Source organism: Danio aesculapii, unplaced genomic scaffold (genome assembly GCF_903798145.1).
Source record: "Danio aesculapii unplaced genomic scaffold, fDanAes4.1, whole genome shotgun sequence".
Taxonomy (NCBI): domain Eukaryota; kingdom Metazoa; phylum Chordata; class Actinopteri; order Cypriniformes; family Danionidae; genus Danio; species Danio aesculapii.
In genome coordinates, this window is record NW_026613679.1 from 27,720 (window position 1) to 48,143 (window position 20,424).

A 20,424-nucleotide genomic window follows, 5' to 3' on the forward strand; every position below is an offset into this window, starting at 1 on the left:
ACATCCACCACTACAGCAGTAGAAATAACTACTACAACAAATACAACATTTTCTCCCTACTACTGCAAATACAGTATCTGAAAATGTAGTAGTAATAACGCTGTATTTCCGCTCTCAAGATTTATTTATAGACGACTTCAAAGACAACAGCTCTCCTGCTTTCAATGAAAGGGCTTCATTTGTTAAAAACCTTGTGAGTAAAGACTAAAATGCTCCATTCACCATAGTGTATTTGTTTTAGTGTAGTGTATACAATATATAGTGTAGTATACTTTTTAATATATTTAAGTGAATAATATATCTGCATTATTTTTTAAATTCTAATATAAACAACAAACATATAAGTGCTTACTGTAATTATTTGTATTATGTTACAGCTTGACGTCATTTTCAAACAGTGGTTTAAGTCTTTCCGAAGGGCCATTGTCAAAAAATTCAGGTAAATACAGTATATTCTAATGCTGCTTATAATAATGGATTATTGGTCATGTTGGCATATTAAAAAAAGTTTTCCTTAATATATTCTGATGCTAATTTACTGTTTCTAAATAATATTTTCCAGGAAAGGATCAGTCGATACAGATGTTGATCTTCTTTTCAACAGTACAGATGTTGTACCATCAAATTATGAAATTGGCAATGCATTATTGAACGACACACAAACTCTAAATTACCTAAACATAACTTCTAATTCTGTTTACATTAATGGAACAGGTAGGTCTAATGGTACTTTGAATATACTAAAATAATGATTTTTTTTTATTTCTATTTTTGAAAATGTAAACTATTAAAATGTTATTAAAAATTTATTGAAAATGTTAATTTATTTTGTCAAAACCTTCTCAACATCAAAAGAATCTAATCAACATGTCCTTTTATTAGAAATATCAAATGCTGAAACAACGACTACATACGCAACTGCCACAACAACTCTGGAAGAAACATCCACCACTACTGCAGAAGAAACATCTACTACAACTACAGAGCCCTCCACGACAACTCTTGAAGAAACATCCACCACTGCTCTTGAAGTAACATCTACTACAACAACAGAGCCATCCACAACAACTCTTGAAGAAACATCCACCACTACTGCAGAAGTAACATCTACAACAACAACAGAGCCCTCCACGACAACTGTTGAAGAAACGACCACCACTACTGCAGAAGTAACATCAACTACAACAACAGAGCCCACCACAACGACTCTTGAAGAAACATCGACCACTACTGCAGAAGTAACATCTACACCAACAGAGCCCTCCACGACAACTCTTGAAGAAACATCCACCACTGCTCTTGAAGTAACATCTACTACAACAACAGAGCCATCCACAACAACTCTTGAAGAAACATCCACCACTGCTCTTGAAGTAACATCTACTACAACAACAGAGCCATCCACAACAACTCTTGAAGAAACATCCACCACTACTGCAGAAGTAACATCTACAACAACAACAGAGCCCTCCACGACAACTCTTGAAGAAACGACCACCACTACTGCAGAAGTAACATCAACTACAACAACAGAGCCCACCACAACGACTCTTGAAGAAACATCGACCACTACTGCAGAAGTAACATCTACACCAACAGAGCCCTCCACGACAACTCTTGAAGAAACATCCACCACTACTGCAGAAGTAACATCTACTACAACAACAGAGCCCTCCACAACAACTCTTGAAGAAACATCCACCACTACTGCAGAAGTAACATCTACTACATCAACAGAGCCCTCCACGACAACTCTTGAAGAAACATCCACCACTGCTCTTGAAGTAACATCTACTACAACAACAGAGCCATCCACAACAACTCTTGAAGAAACATCCACCACTGCTCTTGAAGTAACATCTACTACAACAACAGAGCCCTCCACGACAACTCTTGAAGAAACGACCACCACTACTGCAGAAGTAACATCTACTACAACAACAAAGCCCTCCACAACGACTCTTGAAGAAACATCCATCACTACTGCAGAAGTAACATCTACAACAACAGAGCCCTCCATGACAACTCTTGAAGAAACATCCACCACTACTGCAGAAGTAGCATCTACTACATCAACAGAGCCCTCCACAACAACTCTTGAAGAAACATCCATCACTACTGCAGAAGTAACATCTACAACAACAACAGAGCCCTCCATGACAACTCTTGAAGAAACATCCACCACTACTGCAGAGGTAACATCAACTACAACAACAGAGCCCTCCACGACAACTCTTGAAGAAACATCCACCACTACTGCAGAAGTAACATCTACTACATCAACAGAGCCCTCCACGACAACTCTTGAAGAAACATCCACCACTGCTCTTGAAGTAACAATTACTACAACAACAGAGCCATCCACAACAACTCTTGAAGAAACATCCACCACTACTGCAGAAGGAACATCTACTACACCAACAGAGCCCTCCACGACAACTCTTGAAGAAACATCCACCACTACTGCAGAAGTAACATCTACTACATCAACAGAGCCCTCCACGACAACTCTTGAAGAAACATCCACCACTGCTCTTGAAGTAACATCTACTACAACAACAGAGCCATCCACAACAACTCTTGAAGAAATGACCACCACTACTGCAGAAGTAACATCTACTACACCAACAGAGCCCTCCACAACGACAACTCTTGAAGAAACATCGACCACTACTGCAGAAGTAACATCTACAACAACAACAGAGCCCTCCACGACAACTCTTGAAGAAACGACCACCACTACTGCAGAAGTAACATCTACTACAACAACAGAGCCCACCACAACGACTCTTGAAGAAACATCCATCACTACTGCAGAAGTAACATCTACAACAACAGAGCCCTCCATGACAACTCTTGAAGAAACATCCACCACTACTGCAGAAGTAACATCTACTACATCAACAGAGCCCTCCACAACAACTCTTGAAGAAACGACCACCACTACTGCAGAAGTAACATCTACTTCACCAACAGAGCCCTCCACAATGACTCTTGAAGAAACATCGACCACTACTGCAGAAGTAACATCTACAACAACAACAGAGCCCTCCACGACAACTCTTGAAGAAACATCGACCACTACTGCAGAAGTAACATCTACAACAACAACAGAGCCCTCCACGACAACTCTTGAAAAAACATCCACCACTACTGCAGAAGGAACATCTATTACATCAACAGAGCCCTCCACGACAACTCTTGAAGAAACATCCACCACTACTGCAGAAGTAACATCTATTACATCAACAGAGCCCTCCACGACAACTCTTGAAGAAACATCCACCACTACTGCAGAAGTAACATCTACTACAACAACAGAGCCATCCACAACAACTCTTGAAGAAACATCCACCACTACTGCAGAAGTAACATCTACAACAACAACAGAGCCCTCCACGACTCTAGAAGAAACATCCACCACTACTGCAGAAATAACATCTACAATAACAACAGAGCCCTCTATGACAACTCTTGAAGAAACATCCACCCCTACTGCAGAAGTAACATCTACTACATCAACAGAGCCCTCCACGACAACTCTTGAAGAAACGACCACCACTACTGCAGAAGTAACATCTACTACACCAACAGAGCCCTCCACAACGACTCTTGAAGAAACATCTACATTTTCTGCAGAAGTAACATCTACAACAACAACAGAGCCCTCCACGACAACTCTTGAAGAAACATCCACCACTACTGCAGAGGAAACATCTTCTACCACAACAGAGCCCTCCACAACAACTCTTGAAGAAACATCCACCACTACTGCAGAAGTAACATCTACTACATCAACAGAGCCCTCCACGACAACTCTTGAAGAAACATCCACCACTACTGCAGAAGTAACATCTACTACATCAACAGAGCCCTCCACGACAACTCTTGAAGAAACATCCACCACTACTGCAGAAGTAACATCTACTACATCAACAGAGCCCTCCACGACAACTCTTGAAGAAACATCCACCACTACTGCAGAAGTAACATCTACAACAACAACAGAGCCCTCCACAACTCTGGAAGAAACAGCCACCACTATTGCAGAAGTAACATCTACCACAACAAGAGAGCCCTCCACGGCAACTCTTGAAGAAGCATCCACCACTACTGCTGAAATGTACACCACCACTGAAGCAACATCAGCAACACCAACAACTGAGTCCTTCACAACAACAGCTGAAACATATACCACTTCTGAAGCGTCTACTACAACAACAGAGCCCTCCACAAACACTCCTGAAGACACCGCCACCACTACTGCAGAAATAACATCTACTACAACAGAGCCCTCCACAACAACTCCTGAAGTAACATCCACCACTACAGCAGCAGAAATAACTACTACAACAAAAACAACATTTCTCCCTACTACTGCAAATACAGTATCTGAAAATGTAGTAGTAATAACGCTGTATTTCCGCTCTCAAGATTTATTTATAGACGGCTTCAATGATAACAGCTCTCCTGCTTTCAATGAAAGGGCTTCATTTGTTAAAAAAATTGTGAGTAAAGACTAAAATGCTCCATTCACCATAGTGTATTTGTTTTAGTGTATTGTATACATTATATAGTGTAGTATACTGTTTTATATATTTAAGTGAATATTATATCAGCATCCTTTTTTTATGTTCTAATATAAACAACAAACATATAAGTTCTTACTGTAATTATTTGTATTATGTTACAGCTTGACGTCATTTTAAAACGGTGGTTTAAGTCTTTCCAAGGGGCCATTGTTAAAAAATTCAGGTAAATACACTATATTTCAATGCTGCTTATAATAATGGATTAATGGTCAGGTTGGCATATTTAAAAAGTATTCCTTAATATTTTCTAATGCTAGTATTATGTTTCTAAATAATATTTTCCAGGAAAGGATCAGTCGATACAGATGTTGATCTTCTTTTCAACAGTACAGATGTTGTACCATCAGATTATGAAATTGGCAATGCATTATTGAACGACACACAAACTCTAAATAACCTAAACATAACTTCTAATTCTGTTTACGTTAATGGAACAGGTAGGTCTTAAGGCACTTTGAAAATCTCAATATGAAAAATGTGTTGGTTTGTTTTTGTCTGAAACAGAAAACACTCTGATAAAAAATAAAATAAAATAATCAAATAAAATTTAGTTTTAGAGCAACAAATAGTACTTAAATAATGATTTTTTTATTTCTATTTTTTTATGTAAATTATTAAAATGTTATTAAAATTACTTGAAAATGTTAATTATTTTGTCAAAGCCTTCTCAAATTCTAAAGAATCTAATCAACATGTCCTTTTATTAGAAATATCAAATGCTGAAACTACAACTACATACTCAACTGCCACACCAACTTTGGACGAAACATCCACCACTACTGCAGAAGTAACATCTACTACAACAACCGAGCCCTCCACAACAACTCTTGAAGAAACAGCCACCACTACTGTAGAAGTAACATCTACCACAACAACAGAGCCCTCCATGACAACTCTTGAAGAAACATCCACCTCTACTGCAGAAGTAACATCTACAACAACAACAGAGCCCTCCACAACAATTCTTGAAGAAACATCCACCACTACTTCAGAAGTAACATCTACATCAACAACAGAGCCCTCCACAACAACTCTTGAAGAAACATCCACCACTACTGCAGAAGAAACATCTACAACAACAACAGAGCCCTCCACGACAACTCTTGAAGAAACATTCACCACTACTGCAGAAGTAACATCTACTACAACAACAGAGCCCTCGACGACAACTCTTGAAGAAACATCCACCACTACTGCAGAAGTAACATCTACTACACCAACAGAGCCCTCGACGACAACTCTTGAAGAAACATCCACCACTACTGCAGAAGTAACATCTACTACAACAGAGCCCTCCACAACAACTCTTGAAGGAACATCCACCACTACTGCAGAAGTAACATCTACTACAACAACAGAGCCCTCAACGACAACTCTTGAAGAAACATCCACCACTACTGCAGAAGTAACATCTACTACAACAACAGAGCCCTCCACAACAACTCTTGAAGAAACATCCATCACTACTGTAGAAGTAACATCTACTACATCAACAGAGCCCTGGACTACAACTCTTGAAGAAACATCCACCACTACTGCAGAAGTAACATCTACTACAACAGAGCCCCCCACAACAACTGTTAAAGAAACACCCACCACTACTGCAGAAGTAACATCTACTACAACAACAGAGCCTTCCATGACAACTCTTGAAGAAACATCCACCTCTACTGCAGAAGTAACATCTACAACAACAACAGAGCCCTCCACAACAATTCTTGAAGAAACATCCACCAATACTTCAGAAGTAACATCTACGACAACAACAGAGCCCTCCATAACAACTCTTGAAGAAACATCCACCACTACTGCAGAAGAAACATCTACAACAACAACAGAGCCCTCCACAACAACTCTTGAAGAAACATTCACCACTACTGCAGAAGTAACATCTACTACAACAACAGAGCCCTCGACGACAACTCTTGAAGAAACATCCACCACTACTGCAGAAGTAACATCTACTACACCAACAGAGCCCTCGACGACAACTCTTGAAGAAACATCCACCACTACTGCAGAAGTAACATCTACTACATCAACAGAGCCCTACACAACAACTCTTGAAGAAACATCCGCCACTACTGTAGAAGTAACATCTACAAAAACAACAGAGCCCTCCACAACAACTCTTGAAGAAACATCCACCACTACTGCAGAAGTAACATCTACTACAACAGAGCCCTCCACAACAACTCTTGAAGGAACATCCACCACTACTGCAGAAGTAACATCTACTACAACAACAGAGCCCTCCACAACAACTCTTGAAGAAACAGCCACCACTACTGCAGAAGTAACATCTACTACAACAACAGAGCCCTCCACAACAACTCTTGAAGAAACATCCACCACTACGGCAGAAGTAACATCTACTACAACAACAGAGCCCTCCACAACAGCTCTTGAAGAAACGTCCACCACTACTGCAGAAGTAACATCTACAACAACAACAGAGCCCTCTACAACAACTCTTGAAGAAACATCCACCACTACTGCAGAAGTAACATCTACAACAACAACAGAGCCCTCCACGACAACTCTTGAAGAAACATTCACCACTACTGCAGAAGTAACATCTACTACACCAACAAAGCCCTTGACGACAACTCTTGAAGAAACGACCACCACTACTGCAGAAGTAACATCTACTACAACAACAGAGCCCTCCACAACAGCTCTTGAAGAAACGTCCACCACTACTACAGAAGTAACATCTACAACAACAACAGAGCCCTCCACGACAACTCTTGAAGAAACATCCACCACTACTGCAGAAGTAACATCTACTACAACAGCAGAGCCCTCCACAACAATTCTTGAAGAAACATCCACCACTACTGCAGAAGTAACATCTACAACAACAACAGAGCCCTCCACAACAACTCTTGAAGAAACATCCACCACTACTGCAGAAGTAACATCTACAACAACAACAGAGCCCTACACAACAACTCTTGAAGAAACAGCCACCACTACTGTAGAAGTAACATCTACTACACCAACAGAGCCCTCGACGACAACTCTTGAAGAAACATCCACCACTACTGCAGAAGTAACATCTACTACAACAACAGAGCCCTCCACAACAACTCTTGAAGAAACATCCACCACTACTGCAGAAGTAACATCTACTACAACAGAGCCCTCCACAACAACTCTTGAAGGAACATCCACCACTACTGCAGAAGTAACATCTACTACAACAACAGAGCCTTCAACGACAACTCTTGAAGAAACATCCACCACTACTGCAGAAGTAACATCTACTACAACAACAGAGCCCTCCACAACAACTCTTGAAGAAACATCCACCACTACTATAGAAGTAACATCTACTACATCAACAGAGCCCTCCACGACAACTCTTGAAGAAACATCCACCACAACTGCAGAATTAACATCTACTACAACAACAGAGCCCTCCACAACAACTCTTGAAGAAACATCCACCACTACTGCAGAAGTAACATCTACTACAACAGAGCCCTCCACAACAACTCTTGAAGAAACATCCACCACTACTGCAGAAGTGACATCTACTACAACAACAGAGCCCTCCACAACAACTATTGAAGAAACATCCACCACTACTGCAGAAGTAACATCTACTACATCAACAGAGCCCTCCACGACAACTCTTGAAGAAACATCCACCACTACTGCAGAAGTAACATCTACAACAACAGAGCCCTCCACAACAACTCTTGAAGAAACATCCACCACTACTGCAGAAGTAACATCTACAACAACAACAGAGCCGTCCACGACAACTCTTGAAGAAACAATCACCACTACTGCAGATGTAACATCTACTACAACAACAGAGCCCTACACAACAACTCTTGAAGAAACATCCACCACTGCTGCAGAAGTAACATCTACTACAACAACAGAGCCCACCACAACAACTTTTGAAGAAACATCCACCACTACTGTAATAGTAACATCTACCACAACAACAGAGCCCTCAACGACAACTCTTGAAGAAACATCCACCACTACTGCAGAAGTAACATCTACTACAACAACAGAGCCCTACACAACAACTCTTGAAGAAACATCCACCACTACTGCAGAAGTAACATCTACTACAACAACAGAGCCCTGGACTACAACTCTTGAAGAAACATCCACCACTACTGCAGAAGTAACATCTACAACAACAACAGAGCCGTCCACGACAACTCTTGAAGAAACAATCACCACTACTGCAGAAGTAACATCTACTACAGCAACAGAGCCCTCCACAACAACTCTTGAAGAAACATCCACCACTACTGTAGAAGTAACATCTACTACACCAACAGAGCCCTCCACGACAACTCTTGAAGAAACATCCACCAGTACTGCAGAAGTAACATCTGCTACATCAACAGAGCCCTCCACGACAACTCTTGAAGAAACATCCACCACTACTGCAGAAGTAACATCTACCACAACAACAGAGCCCTCCACGACAACTCTTGAACAAACATCCACCACTACAGCAGAAGTAACATCTACTACAGCAACAGAGCCCTCCATGACAACTCTTGAAGAAACATCCACCACTACTGTAGAAGTAACATCTACTACACCAACAGAGCCCTCGACAACAACTCTGGAAGAAACATCCACCAGTACTGCAGAAGTAACATCTACTACAACAACAGAGCCCAACACAACAACTCTTGAAGAAACATCCGCAACTACTGTAGAAGTAACATCTACAACAACAATAGAGCCCTCCATGACAACTCTTGAAGAAACATCCACCACTACTGCAGAAGTAACATCTACTACAACAACAGAGCCCTCAACGACAACTCTTGAAGAAACATCCACCACTGCTGCAGAAGTAACATCTAATACAACAACAGAGCCCTACACAACAACTCTTGAAGAAACATCCACCACTACTGTAGAAGTAACATCTACTACAACAACAGAGCCCTGGACTACAACTCTTGAAGAAACATCCACCACTACTGCAGAAGTAACATCTACTACAGCAACAGAGCCCTCCACAACAACTCTTGAAGAAACATTCACCACTACTGTAGAAGTAACATCTACAACAACAACGGAGCCCTCCACGACAACTCTTGAAGAAACATTCACCACTACTGCAGAAGTAACATCTACTACAGCAACAGAGCCCTCCACAACAACTCTTGAAGAAACATTCACCACTACTGTAGAAGTAACATCTACTACAACAACAGAGCCCTCAACGACAACTCTTGAAGAAACATCCACCACTACTGCAGAAGTAGCATCTACTACAACAACAGAGCCCTCAACGACAACTCTTGAAGAAACATCCACCACTGCTGCAGAAGTAACATCTAATACAACAACAGAGCCCTACACAACAACTCTTGAAGAAACATCCACCACTACTGTAGAAGTAACATCTACTACAACAACAGAGCCCTGGACTACAACTCTTGAAGAAACATCCACCACTACTGCAGAAGTAACATCTACAACAACAACGGAGCCCTCCACGACAACTCTTGAAGAAACAATCACCACTACTGCAGAAGTAACATCTACTACAGCAAAAGAGCCCTCCACAACAACTCTTGAAGAAACATTCACCACTACTGTAGAAGTAACATCTACTACACCAACAGAGCTCTCGACGACACCTCTTGAAGAAACAACCACCAGTACTCCAGAAGTAACATCTACTACAACAACAGAGCCCAACACAACAACTCTTGAAGAAACATCCGCCACTACTGTAGAAGTAATATCTACAAAAACAACAGAGCCCTCCCTGACAACTCTTGAAGAAACATTCACCACTACTGCAGAAGTAACATCTATTACAACAACAGAGCCCTCAACGACAACTCTTGAAGAAACATCCACCACTACTGCAGAAGTAACATCTACTACATCAACAGAGCCCTACACAACAACTCTTGAAGAAACATCCGCAACTACTGTAGAAGTAACATCTACTACAACGACACAGCCCTCAACAACAACTCTTGAAGAAACAGCCACCACTACTGCAGAAGTAACATCTACTACAATAACAGAGCCCTCCACAACAACTCTTGAAGAAACATCCACCACTACTGCAGAAGTCACATCTAATACAACAACAGAGCCTTACACAACAACTCTTGAGGAAACATCCACCACTACTGCAGAAGTAACATCTACAACAACAACAACAACAGAGCCCTCCACGACAACTCTTGAAGAAACATCCACCACTACTGCAGAAGTAACATCTACTACAACAACAGAGCCCTCCACAACAACTCTTGAAGAAACAGCCACCACTACTGCAGAAGTAACATCTACCACAACAACAGAGCCCTCAACGACAACTCTTGAAGAAACATCCACCACTACTGCAGAAGTAACATCTACAACAACAACAGAGCCCTCCACGACAACTCTTGAAGAAACATTCACCACTACTGCAGAAGTAACATCTACTACAGCAACAGAGCCCTCCACAACAACTCTTGAAGAAACATCCACCACTACTGTAGAAGAAACATCTACTACACCAACAGAGCCCTCGACGACAACTCTTGAAGAAACATCCACCACTACTGCAGAAGTAACATCTACTACAACAACAGAGCCCTACACAACAACTCTTGAAGAAACATCCGCCATCACTGTAGAAGTAACATCTACAAAAACAACAGAGCCCTCCACGACAACTCTTGAAGAAACAGCCACCACTACTGCAGAAGTAACATCTACTACAACAACAGAGCCCTCCACAACAACTCTTAAAGAAACAGCCACCACTACTGTAGAAGTAACATCTACCACAACAACAGAGCCCTCAACGACAACTCTTGAAGAAACAGCCACCACTACTGCAGAAGTAACATCTACTACAACAACAGAGCCCTCCACAACAACTCTTAAAGAAACAGCCACCACTACTGTAGAAGTAACATCTAATACAACAACAGAGCCCTCCACGACAACTCTTGAAGAAACAGCCACCACTACTGCAGAAGTAACATCTACAACAACAACAACAGAGCCCTCCACGACAACTCTTGAAGAAACATCCACCACTACTGCAGAAGTAACATCTACTACAACAACAGAGCCCTCCACAACAACTCTTGAAGAAACAGCCACCACTACTGCAGAAGTAACATCTACCACAACAACAGAGCCCTCAATGACAACTCTTGAAGAAACAGCCACCACTACTGCAGAAGTAACATCTACTACAACAACAGAGCCCTGGACTACAACTCTTGAAGAAACATCCACCACTACTGCAGAAGTAACATCTACAACAACAACAGAGCTCTCCACAACAACTCTTGAAGAAACATTCACCACTACTGTAGAAGTAACATCTACTACAGCAACAGAGCCCTCCACAACAACTCTTGAAGAAACATCCACCACTACTGTAGAAGAAACATCTACTACACCAACAGAGCCCTCCACGACGACTCTTGAAGAAACAGCCACCACTACTGCAGAATTAACATCTACAACAACAACAGAGCCCTTCACGACAACTCTTGAAGAAACATTCACCACTACTGCAGAAGTAACATCTACTACAACAACAGAGCCCTCCACGACGACTCTTGAAGAAACAGCCACCACTACTGCAGAATTAACATCTACAACAACAACAGAGCCCTTCACGACAACTCTTGAAGAAACATCCACCACTACTGTAGAAGTAACATCTACTACAACAACAGAGCCCTCCACGACAACTCTTGAAGAAACATCCACCACTACTGCAGAAGTGACATTTACTACATCAACAGAGCCCTCCACGACAACTCTTGAAGAAACCGCCACCACTACTGCAGAAGTAACATCTATCACAACAACAGAGCCCTCCACGAAAACTCTTGAACAAACATCCACCACTACTGCAGAAGTAGCATCTACTACAACAACAGAGCCCTCAACGACATCTCTTGAAGAAACATCCACCACTGCTGCAAAAGTAACATCTAATACAACAACAGAGCCCTCCACAACAACTCTTGAAGAAACATCCGCAACTACTGAAGAAGTAACATCTACAACAACAATAGAGCCCTCCATGACAACTCTTGAAGAAACATCCACCACTACTGCAAAAGTAACATCTACTACAACAACAGAGCACTCGACGACAACTCTTGGAGAAACATCCACCACTACTGCAGAAGTAACATCTACTACAACAATAGAGCCCTCCACGACAACTCTTGAAGAAACATTCACCACTACTGCAGAAGTAACATCTACAACAACAACAGAGCCCTCCGCGACAACTCTTGAAGAAACATCCACCACTGCTGCAGAAGTAACATCTACTAAACCAACAGAGCCCTCGACGACAACTTTTGAAGAAACATCCACCACTACTGCAGAAGTAACATCTACTACAACAGAGCCCTCCACAACAACTCTTAAAGAAACATCCACCACTGCTGCAGAAGTAACATCTACTAAACCAACAGAGCCCTCGACGACAACTCTTGAAGAAACATCCACCACTACTGCAGAAGTAACATCTACTACAACAGAGCCCTCCACAACAACTGTTGAAGAAACACCCATCACTACTGCAGAAGTAACATCTACTACAACAACAGAGCCCTCCACGACAACTCTTGAAGAAACATCCACCACTACTGCAGAAGTAACATCTACTACAACAACAGAGCCCTCCACGACAACTCTTGAAGAAACATCCACCACTACTGCAGAAGTAACATCTACAACAACACTAGAGCCCTCCATGACAACTCTTGAAGAAACATCCACCACTACTGCAGAAGTAACATCTACAACAACAACAGAGCCCTCCACGACAACTCTTGAAGAAACATCCACCCCTACTGCAGAAGTAACATCTACTACACCAACAGAGCCCTTAACGACAACTCTTGAAAAAACATCCACCACTACTGCAGAAGTAACATCTACTACAACAGAGCCCTCCACAACAACTCTTGAAAAAACATCCACCACTACTGCAGAAGTAACATTTACTACAACAACAGAGCCCTCAACGACAACTCTTGAAGAAACATCCACCACTAATTCAGAAGTAACATCTACTACAACAACGGAGCCTTACACAACAACTCTTGAAGAAACATCCACCACTACTGCAGAAGTAACATCTACTACAACAACAGAGCCCTCCACGACAACTCTTGAAGAAACATCCACCACTACTGCAGAAGTAACATCTAATACAACAACAGAGCCCTCCACAACAACTCTTGAAGAAACATCTACCACTGCTGCAGAAGTAACATCTACTACACCAACAAAGCCCTCGATGACAACTCTTGAAGAAACATCCACCACTACTGCAGAAGTAACATCTACTACAACAGCAGAGCCCTCCACGACAACTTTTGAAGAAACATCCACCACTACTGCAGAAGTAACATCTACTACACCAACAGCAGAGCCCTCCATGACAACTCTTGAAGAAACATCCACCACTACTGCAGAAGTAACATCTACTACAACAGAGCCCTCCACAACAACTCTTGAAGAAACATCCACCACTACTGCAGAAGTAACATCTACAACAACAACAGAGCCCTCCACGAAAACTCTTGAAGAAACATCCACCACTACTGCAGAAGTAACATCTACTACAACAGAGCCCTCCACAACAACTCTTGAAGAAACATCCACCACTACTGCAGAAGTAACATCTACTACAACAACAGAGCCCTCCACAACAACTCTTGAAGAAACATCCACCACTACTACAGAAGTAACATCTACAACAACAACAGAGCCCTCCACGACAACTCTTGAAGAAACATCCACCACTACTGCAGAAGTAACATCTACTACAACAGCAGAGCCCTCCACAACAATTCTTGAAGAAACATCCACCACTACTGCAGAAGTAACATCTACTACGACAACAGAGCCCTCCACGACAACTCTTGAAGAAACATTCACTACTACTGCAGAAGTAACATCTACTACAACAGCAGAGCTCTCCACGACAACTCTTGAAGAAACATCCACCACTACTGCAGAAGTAACATCTACTACAACAACAGAGCCCTACACAACAACTCTTGGGAAAACATTCACCACTGCTGCAGGAGTAACATCTACTACAACAACAGAGCCCTCCACAACATCTCATGAAGAAACATCCACCACTACTACAGAAGCAACATCTACTACAACAGAGCCCTCCACAACAACTCTTGAAGAAACATCCACCACTACTGCAGAAGTAACATCTACTACAACAACAGAGCCCTCCACAACAACTTTTGAAGAAACATTCACCACTACTGTAGAAGTAACATCCATTACAACAACAGAGCCCTCCACGACAACTCATGAAGAAACATCCACCACTGCTGCAAAAGTAGCATCTACTTCAACAGCAGAGCCCTATACAACAACTCTTGAAGAAACATCCACCACTACTGCAGAAGAAACATCTCCTACAACAACAGAGCCCTCCACAACAACTCCTGCTGAAACATCTACCACTGCTGCAGAAGAAACATCTACTACATCAACAGAGCCCTCCACAACAACAGTTGCTGAAACATCCACCACTACTAAAGCAGTAACATCCACCACAACAATAGAGGCGTTCACAGCCTCTATTACAGAAATTTCCACAACTAATGAAGAATATACATTTACAACTACAGAGGCCTCTATGACAACTCTTGCCGAAACATACACCACAACTGCAGAAGTAATGTCTACTACAACTTCAGAGCCCTCCACTACAACAACTGCTGAAACATCCACCACTACTGAAGCAGTGACATCTACTCCAACAACAATTGCTGAAACATCCACCACTATGGAAGCAGTAACATCTACTACAACAGAGGCCTCCACAACCTCTCTTATGGAAATGTCCACAACTACTAAACAAGATACATTTACAACAACAGAGGCCTCTATGACAACTCTTGCCGAAACATACACCACAACTGCAGAAGAAATGTCTACTACAACATCAGAGCCCTCCACAACAACTACAACTGAAATGTCCACCACCACTGAAGCAACAACATCTACAACAACCACAGAGGTCTCCACAACCTCTCCAACAGAAATTTCTACAACTACTGAAGAAGATATATCTACAACAACTGAGGCCCCCATGACAACTCTGAGCGAAACATACACTACAACTGCAGAAGTAATGTCTACTACAAAAACAGAGCAATCCACAACAACAGCTGAAACATCTACCACTATTGAAGTAATATCTACAACATCAAAGGCCTCCACAACAACTCCTACTGAAACATCCATCACTACTGAAGAAGTAGCTTCTTCTACAACAATGGAGGCCTCCACAACATCACCTACTGAAACATCCACCACTACTGAAGCAGTAACCTCAACAACAATTGTTGAAACATCCACCACTAGCAAAGCAGTAAAATCTAGTACAACAACAGAGCCCTCTATAACCTCTCCTACAGAAATATTCACAACTAGTGAAGATATAACTACAACCGAGGCCTCAATGACAACTCTTGCCAAAACATACACAACAACAACAGCTGAAACATCTACTACTATTGAAGAAGTAACATCTACAGCATCAGAGGCCTCTACTACTACTCCTACAGAAACATCCATCACTACAGATGAAGTAGTATTTACTACAACAATGGAGCATTCCATAACTTCTCCCGCTGAATCATATACCACTACTGAAGCAGTAACGTCTACAACAACAGAGCCATCCACAAACTCTCCTACAGAAATGTCCACCACTACTGAAGTAGTAACATTGACAACAACAGAGGCCTCCACTACAACTCCTGCTGAAACATTTGCCACTACTGAAGTAGTAACAGCTATTACAACAGAGCCCTACATAACAACTATTGCTGAAGCATCCATTATAACTGAAGCAGTAACACTTACATCAACAACAGAACTTTCCACAACCTCTGCTACAGAAATGTTTACCACTATTGCAGATACATCTACAACAGAGCCCTCCACAACAACAGCTGAATCATCCACCACTACTCAAGAATTAACATCAACTACAACAACAACAACAACAACAGAGTCCTCTATGACATTTTCTGCTGAAACATACACCCCTACTGAAGTAACATCTACAACAACAACAGAGCCCTCCACAGTTGAAACATATAACACTACTGTAGAAGTATCTTCTATAACAACAACACAGCCCTCTTCATCCATTACTGGTGAAACATCCACCACAACTACTCTGACCTTGGCATCTCTGTTCACAACAGCCTTCGAAAATAAAACTCTTACTACAGCTACAATGCCCACATCACCTACAAAGGAATTGTCAGCAACCACCTTAACTTTCGCAAGTGGTGGAATAGGCACAGAATCAAGTAGAACATCTTCTGTTTTTGCTTCAGTGACTCCTTCTTCAAGCACTACTCCAATCTCTAATGCAACAACAACAATCACAAGATTATTCACAACTAAAGCACTCATTACCACAACTACAAAAATACCTGTGTATCTAACAGATCTAGTGTTCCACTCTTATGACACATATACAGCTGACCTCAATGATTCAAACTCTCAGAATTACACGAACAGAGTTCATCTTGTTAAAAGCCAGGTGAGATACCCTAAGACAAAGTTTTTTAGAGTACATTGAACATCAGTGTTTATAGTTGTGACAACCAATTTTCCTTTGTTACAGCTTACCCCAGTCTTCAGACCCAAATATCCATCCTTCATTGAAGTGATTGTCATAGGTTTCAGGTAAATATGTATGCAATGTTGCAGTGCTGATTGTTTCCATTTAGTTCATTAAGAAATCTTAACTATCTTTTATGTATTCTAGGCCAGGGTCAATCATCACAATATCACAACTAGCTTTCAACTCCTCACAATCGGGCCCATCAGTTTGGGAGATTTTAGACACTCTTATGACAGCCGTGAAAAATGGGAGTGTGAACCCACTGAACATAAATCCTCAGACACTTTCAGTCAATGGTTCAGGTAAGTTTTAAGGCATGCATTGCAAATACTGACAAAACGGTACATTATTTGCTCAGTAGCCTAGATCTAATATAATGTATAGGCTAATTTTATCTAGCTCGTCTTATGAATATGAGTATAGTGCCACACATAAGAATACCATGTTGTATCAATTACACGTTGCATCATGTGAAAATGATGGTCAAATCAGCTTCACATTTTTCCAAAACAACACTGATAACTCGGTCAAGACAGAGGAGCAGCTGATCATAGCAATATGAATAACCAGAAATGTATGATTTGTCAAACACCAGTTATTTCATCTCCAATTGGAGAAAACACTTGAATATGAATAGGGGTCTGTGATGACTAGAGTTGATCAAGTACAAGACTATACAAAAAAATTATATATATATATATATATATATATATATATATATATATATATATATATAATATCTTAAAGTCCCACCACACTTCACATTTTGTCTTATTATCTTATTTAAGATAGCAAGCAGAGAGCTACTTCAACTAAAACATTGTCAATATGATATACAAAATGTGCATTCAAAATGTGATGTGTCCCAAATACTGAATTTGGTAACTACTGTATTAATTTTACTCCGCTAATTTTTACATATTTAACTCTGCTTATCTAAGTTGCTATTAATGACAATGGAGAATATGGCTTATGGCTGTCTAATTAATTTGATTGTTTTTTCTTACAGTTATAAATGCAACAACAGCACCAACAACAATTACAACAACAGCAACAGCACCTACACCAACAGCAACAACATCTACAACAATAGAAGCAACAACAAATACAACAGCAACATCACCTGCAGCAACAACAGCAAAAACACCTATGACATCAGCAATAACAAATTCAACAGCAACAACAACACATACACCAACAACACCTACAGCAACAACAAATGCAACAGCAACAACAACACCTACACCAACACCTATGACATCAGCAACAACAAATACAACAGCAACAACACCTATGACATCAGCAATAACAAATACAACAACAACATATACACCAACAGCAACAACACCTACAACATCAGCAACAACAAATACAACAGCAACAACAACATATACACCAACAGCAACAACACCTATGACATCAGCAATAACAAATACAACAACAACAACATATACACCAACACTTACAACATCAGCAACAACAACAAATACAACAGCAACATCACATACACCAGCAGCAACAACACCTACACCAACAGCAACAACACCTACAACATCAGCAACAACACCTACAACATCAGCAACAACAAATACAACAGCAACAACAACAAATACACCAACAGCAACAACACCTATGACATCAGCAATAACAAATACAACAACAACAACATATACACCAACACCTACAACATCAGCAACAACAACAAATACAACAGCAACATCACATACACCAGCAGCAACAACACCTACACCAACAGCAACAACACCTACGACATCAGCAACAACAACAAATACAACAGCAACAACACATACACCAACAGCAACAACGCCTACAACACCAGCAACATCAACAAATAAAACAACAACGACACCTACAACAACAGCAACAACAAATACAGCAACAACACATACAGCAACAACACCTACAACATCAGCAACAACAAATACAACAACAACCACACCTACAACAGCAGCAACATCAACAAATAAAACAGCAACAACACCGACAACAACAGCAAGAACAACAAATACAACAGCAACAACACATACACCAACAGCAACAACAGCAACAACAACAACAGCAACAACAACAAATACAACAGAAACAACACCTATGACATCAGCAATAACAAATACAACAACAACACAAACTCCAGCAGCAACAACTCCAGCAACATCAACAACAGTACCAACAACAAATAAAACAGTGGCAACAACAACAGCAACAACACCTACAACAACAGCTACAACAACTACATCAGCAACAACAAAAACACCCTCAACGACTTCCACAACTAAAGTGACATCATCTACTACAACATCTACAACTACTACTACTACGACTACTACTACATCTATACCAATAATACCGGTGTATATAACATTTTTGGTGTTCCACTCTTATGATGTATATACAGTCGAACTCGATGATAAAACCTCTCAGGTTTACAAGAAGAGAGTTCAGCTGGTCACAGCAGAGGTAAGTTTAAATACAATGACATAATTCGTTTTCCCCTATAATCGATACGGAAATCAACAGCAATCAATAAAAAATTTAATGAATTCTCATTAAGGTTTTATTCTGTTACAGCTTACCCCAATCTACAGAGCCAAATATCCCGGTTTCATCGAAGTGATTGTGTTAAGTTTCAGGTAAATGCAGAATTATGCTGTCCTGATTATTTTTAATTATATATCTTAAAGGAACACTCCACTTCTTGAAAATAGACTCATAGCAGGAGTCCTTTTAGCTTAGCATAGCTCATTGAATCACTGCACGACAAATCAGAAAAATATCATTATCGCAATAATAGTATATGCGATATCCATATCTCAGAGAGCTTTTTATAAACTAATTTCTAGAGGTTCACATCCTTATGACTGACCAAGGCTGGTCTCGCAATAACAATCACACCATATACCAATCAGATAAATCCAATATTTATATATTTTATTATTTTTATATATTTTATGAGCCAGGCATATGTGTGTTGCATGCAGAGGTTGTTTAAATTTGACCAATCAGATGGGCCTTTACTATCCTTAAACCCATTTCCTACATAGGTGCTGCTCTGCTATTAGCTAGAGCGTTGCAGCACAAGATATACCTGGTTTCTCAGAGCTTTTGATTGACCACGGCTGGTCTCGCATTAACAATCACACGATA

At 40.8% G+C, this 20,424-nt stretch overlaps 1 protein-coding gene across 1 annotated transcript; it reads left to right on the plus strand.

Moving 5' to 3' along the window:
* The first annotated feature begins 93 nt into the window (after positions 1-93).
* LOC130220179 (mucin-2-like) lies at positions 94-19,206 on the plus strand. Its single transcript, XM_056452558.1, has 8 exons — positions 94-193; positions 378-439; positions 563-714; positions 883-3,839; positions 17,140-17,175; positions 17,260-17,301; positions 17,404-17,561; positions 18,269-19,206. Exons 4-8 carry the CDS (start codon positions 2,019-2,021, stop codon positions 19,113-19,115), a joined length of 2,904 nt encoding a protein of 967 aa, XP_056308533.1. The 5' UTR covers positions 94-193; positions 378-439; positions 563-714; positions 883-2,018; the 3' UTR covers positions 19,116-19,206.
* Positions 19,207-20,424: the final 1,218 nt, after the last annotated feature.